The sequence below is a fragment of the Montipora capricornis genome, chromosome 10, assembly GCF_036669925.1.
Source record: "Montipora capricornis isolate CH-2021 chromosome 10, ASM3666992v2, whole genome shotgun sequence".
Taxonomy (NCBI): Eukaryota; Metazoa; Cnidaria; class Anthozoa; order Scleractinia; family Acroporidae; genus Montipora; species Montipora capricornis.
In genome coordinates this window covers 51,883,556-51,888,555 of record NC_090892.1, presented here as the reverse complement: position 1 = coordinate 51,888,555, position 5,000 = coordinate 51,883,556, and the positions used below count along the sequence as shown (strand labels likewise).

The window sequence follows — 5,000 nt, the reverse complement described above, 5'->3', positions numbered from 1 at the left end:
GTTGAATTCCAGCAAAGGGGATTACCTCACATACATGCAGTATTTTGGGTATCTAGTTGCATGAGAGCCCACCGTGCTGTTACACAATTATCCAACTATCAATGCTAATGCATAAAGAAAACTTCAGCCTGCCAATTTTAAACAATCGCGGTAACTTTCATATCCACGAGTAACGACAGTGGCACTTTGATTTTATCAACGACTGGAAATTCTCGAAACAGACAAGACCTATAAGACCTAAGACAAATTTGGACCAAGCACTGAGGGAGCTAATATATATCTTTTTTTGTCTTCAAACAAACACGCCCAACCAACCACCTACCCACGACCCACCCACCCACGCGATTTAGCCTCACCCTCACCTCCGCTCCTTTTTTCCAAAGGCTTTTAGGTGCTTTGTCAAAGACATTGAAATGAACTCGAAAATGGACAATTTTTTGTGTTCAATGTGCATGTATTATCCCAGTATTGGGTGGAGATAGTGAAGGAAAGGAAAAAAAGTTTCCATACCATGTTTGTGGCACGTGGCCAGGACATAACGCAGACGTACGTGTTGTTACTTCATTCTCACACAATCATGGTTGGTAGCGTGTGTACTAAATCGCAAACCCCTCACTTTCACCGAAGAACTCTCTATAACTCTTGACAGGAGTGGGAATCCATTTCAAGTTCATTTCTCAGTTAACACACAATCATGCAGTTACCCATATCACTGACTGGCTTTTTCCTTTTTTTTCCCTCCTTGAATTAGCTCGATGAAGAAGTTGCCAGGCTGCATCTTGACCACCTGGGTGTTAAATTGACTACGCTGGACGCTGAGCAAGCAAAATATTTGGGAGTTGACGCCAAAGGACCCTTCAAACCGGAACACTACCGCTATTAACAACTTGAATCTCGCACTATTAACAGTTACATCACAAGCCTTCGTATCTTTTATTAAAAATCAGCATTGATGGTGATACCTGTGGCTGTGTATTTCTCTTTTTGCTCTTTGATTGTATTGAAATAATCCATGAGTTTAAAGCTCCCATAATCCATGCGACGAGCATTTCATTTCCCGTGGTTCTGTTTAGTTCTGTCTCCGTTAGTATCGAGTGAAGATATCGGTAACGCCACCAGTTACTGTTAATGTCATGTCATGATGTTGTCTTGGACTTTAAGGAAAGGTGATTGTAATGGCCGATTGTTTGTTTGGTTAAAATCGCGAGGCGCCGAAAAATGATGACAGATCCAAACTTGTTGGATCACAAAAATAAACTTTTAATAGTACAAAATCGAATTGTTTTTTGTTGCGTGTGGCGAACGCGCAGCGAACGAACGACGAGCGACATATTCTGATCAGTTCCCCGCTCACTCAACAGTCAGACTAAAGAGGATATAATCGGTTATAAATCATGGCCTGACTAGCAAGAACAAGGCTGAAAGTTGCATAAACACGTAACCAATAAATAAGTCGAGCAGTTTCATCAACGTCTATCATTTCCGAGTCAGAGTTGGGCCGAAACTATAGTTCCTTTGTTGCGAATTGCCTCCTTTGCCGTGGAGTGATATTTTCAAATTTGGAATTAATGAGGTCGGTACTGCCGGTCTTTAGTTTACTCCACCGCTACAATAGCGGCGCGAGCCGGTCGAAAGTAAAATTAACGACTGTTAACAATTGCTATCGGAACTGGGAAATAGTGAACTATTTATAAACAATGCGTCTGTTAGCCGCGCGTTTTGACTGCGGTTATAAGAAGATTCTTTCATTCAGTTTGTGCAAAGCAGTTACATTGTCAAGGTCATCAGTTAACTAAAATGGATTACAGTCAGTATAAATCCGATATTGCTCCAAAAGAGTGCTTGTGTGTTCTGCGCTTGCTTAAGTGTCCCACGGGCGTGATGCACTTTTGAGTCTCCAGCTTTCCGTCCGAAGTATTCTGAGCCTAGCAAATGATGTCACGGACACTTCCTCCGACGTTCCGGTGATGACTTATTTCGTCCTGAAAACAGACAACTGTGTTTGGTAAGTACCTCATACGTGTAGGCTGATGTCGTTTGTGTCAGCTGCATCTTAAGGAGTGTCTTCATGGAGGAAGGGTACCCCGGCTGACCGGTCGAGTTTCCCGGCTAAGAGGATTAAAACATAGCTATTAAAACATAGCTGGCCAGTCGGCTATCTTAGCGCAAACAATAAGGTGGACAAAGAAAGTTTTGGATGCAAGTTTCATTTTAGTATCCACCGATCTCTTGTTCCGCTAGCGGCCGCTTTTTAGTGTCAATCCGTTCAGCAGACGTCACTAGTAAGTGCTAACGACGAAACAATTCCCCGGTCTTAATTAAGCTCGCCGCTCACAGTGAGGAAAGAGCTGAGCAAACTGCCTCGCTAGGCGGTTTCCTCAGCCGTTTCCTCATCTGAGCTTGGTCAATCAAGCATCCAATGAAATACATGGCATTCTCACGTGACTTTCAGGGGTTCAAGGTGGCATCGGAGGAAGAAAATCCGACCCCACTGATGCCACGTGAGAATTCCATGTATTTTATTGTACGCTTGATAGTCCGATCCGAGCTTAGCTCGATTCTCACAATGGCCGCACACAGTGAGGAATTAGCCTCGCGAGGCCAAAAATATCAAACATCTTTGATTTTATCCTCACGGCCTAGCGAGGCGAATTTCTCGCCACAATTTCCCCGCACACGTGAGGAAACTGCCGAGCAAACCGCCTCGCGAGGCACTTTGCTCAGCTCTTTCCTCGCCGTGTGCGGCGGGCTTTAGCCGGGAATACCCGGCACGAACCGTTTACGTGGCAAAAAGATAGCCCTCCAAGAGGGGTGCCCGGTGCCCCGGGAAGGAGGATTACCCCGTCTAACTTGTAAACGCTTGACTGCAACTTCTAAGTTGGCTCTCTCGTGCAGGGTAGCTCGGTACGCCGGGTAACTCGGTTAGCCGAGGCACCCTCCTCCCATTTAAAGAGGTTCTTCCATTTCAGTACCTTTTCATTCTATCAAAAAAGTTACATTGACTACGGAAGAGACGGAATTATAAAATCATCCGCCTAATACGGTGTTGACGTTGTTGTTGACTTCGAATCTGAAGAAAGGATGTGTTCGTTGTGTATTTTACATTTACGTATGCACTTGATTACACTGCAGTGCGGCCCAGTGGTTACGGGACGCTTGCTTTGAAATCCAGAGTTTCCGGGTTCAAGACCCGTTCTGACCACTCGTTGAATTTGTTCCTGGTAATCTCTGGTTCATCTTCTACTGCACTTGTAAATAGTCAACTGTTTTGCCTCCGACCAGTTGGCGTAGCAGTTGTTGTTGCTGTTCTGTTTTGCCGGTCTTTTCGTTGATTGTGTTCCATTGGCCCTGAAATGTCCCTGTGGGGAGTGGTCAATTTAGATGTATTTTATTGCTTATAGAAAAGATATTTGCCAAGCCTCATCTTCCTAAAACAGCATCATGAGTCGACTGAGTTTTGCCTCATACTCGGCCCAATCTTGGTGTATCATGTAATCGAGTGATTTTAGATGCAACACCAACAAAGGCCTTGCTGTATTTGGCCAAGAAAAGTTTCATTTTGAACAGTTTTGCGACATCTGCAGTACACAGTTACGCTGATATTCAGTTTGTTTTCCGCACGTCCTTGCATCGCTGCTATGACCAAAAAATCAATTATTCTTTTTCTCTGATTTTAAATACTATGTTAACTAAAAATTAAGTGACCCAAGTTTTAACCCTTGATTTATAAAAGACACCTGTTTACTTTAACAGACTTTTAAACTCGTATTTTGCATGTCTAACAAGCTGCATTTACAGGCTGAAATTTTAAGCTGGTGAGTAAATGACGTCACTTTTCCCCAAAGGTCCAATCGTTCAGTTTTGAATGCGATTAATGACTGAACGTGAAATCCACAACTTACACTCAAAGTAAACAGCCTTTGGATAAAGATCACAGCTCAAAATTTTGCCAGTCAGGTGTTAAGTAAACACACCCTTAAAATCTGAAGAAAAGCAAAGTGGCTATAGACCACTTTCATAAGTGGCGACCACTTTTACACAATCATTATAAATCTTTGAAAGGCGATCGGTCATCATGATGATATAATGTGTTAAAAAAACGTTGTATCTGATCTGATTTTAAAAATTTGGTTATATATAGATAAAAAATAGTCTTAAACTGAATTTTCGGTTGCAACCGCAGCCGCTTCTTGAGAGTAAACATTGTTTTGTATTATATGTTAACAAGAGAGTATGAAGGTAAGAGAGGTAATCCCTCTTATTGGCCCTATTCCCATCGTAATCCCTCTTAAGTTATTTTTAGATCTCCTTTCGAGATCCGGTATTCCCACGAGGGTTAACTGATAGCCAATCATACGTCCCCATTTTCGCGAACGACGCGAATCATTGCGTGGGAATTCGTTCAGCTGTCAACATTGGTAAAAATGGGGACATGTGATTGGCTATCAGTTAACCCTCGTGGGAATACCGGATCTCGCAGGAGATCTAAAAATAACTTAAGAAGGATTACGATGAGAATAGGGCCAATATGAGAGATTACTTCTCTTACCTTCATACTCTCTTGATGTTAATTAGACCTACTGGCCTCATTTTGAAGCAAATATTCTTTTGAAATTTGCTGGTCGTAGCGAGGTTAGAAAGATTTATTAGCATTAAAACAAAAGACTATTTTATTTGGCCGCCATTTTGAAAGAGGTCTATGAGCCACTGAAATCGGAAAATGAATTATGAAAGGTGAAAATGTTGGGGTAGATTTTCGCATACCGGACGAAAATGGCGGAGGACAAAGGAACAATTGTTATTCCGCTTAGGCCGTGCTATAATTATGCATTATTATGTTCGCTTTGTTCTTTTGTTTTACGGACATTAATTATTTCGGATCCAGTGTATGAAAGACCGGGTGGTCACCTGGTGAAGCTATATCGAGGGCGTTCATCGAGGATCGAGTATGACGCGTTTATGGGACAGCAGCGGTCGAAAAGTGTAGCATGCCTTGTCTT

General features: G+C 42.5%; 1 protein-coding gene across 1 annotated transcript in view; it reads left to right on the top strand.

The window, feature by feature from the left end:
- The window catches only part of LOC138018922 (adenosylhomocysteinase A-like), a 13,676-nt gene extending 12,715 nt beyond the window's left edge, over positions 1-961 (top strand). The window contains exon 8 of the mRNA XM_068865596.1: positions 752-961. Coding sequence (XP_068721697.1) covers positions 752-883 — 132 coding nt within the window. The 3' untranslated portion in view covers positions 884-961. The remainder of the gene's footprint in view (positions 1-751) is intronic.
- The last annotated feature ends 4,039 nt before the right edge of the window (positions 962-5,000 follow it).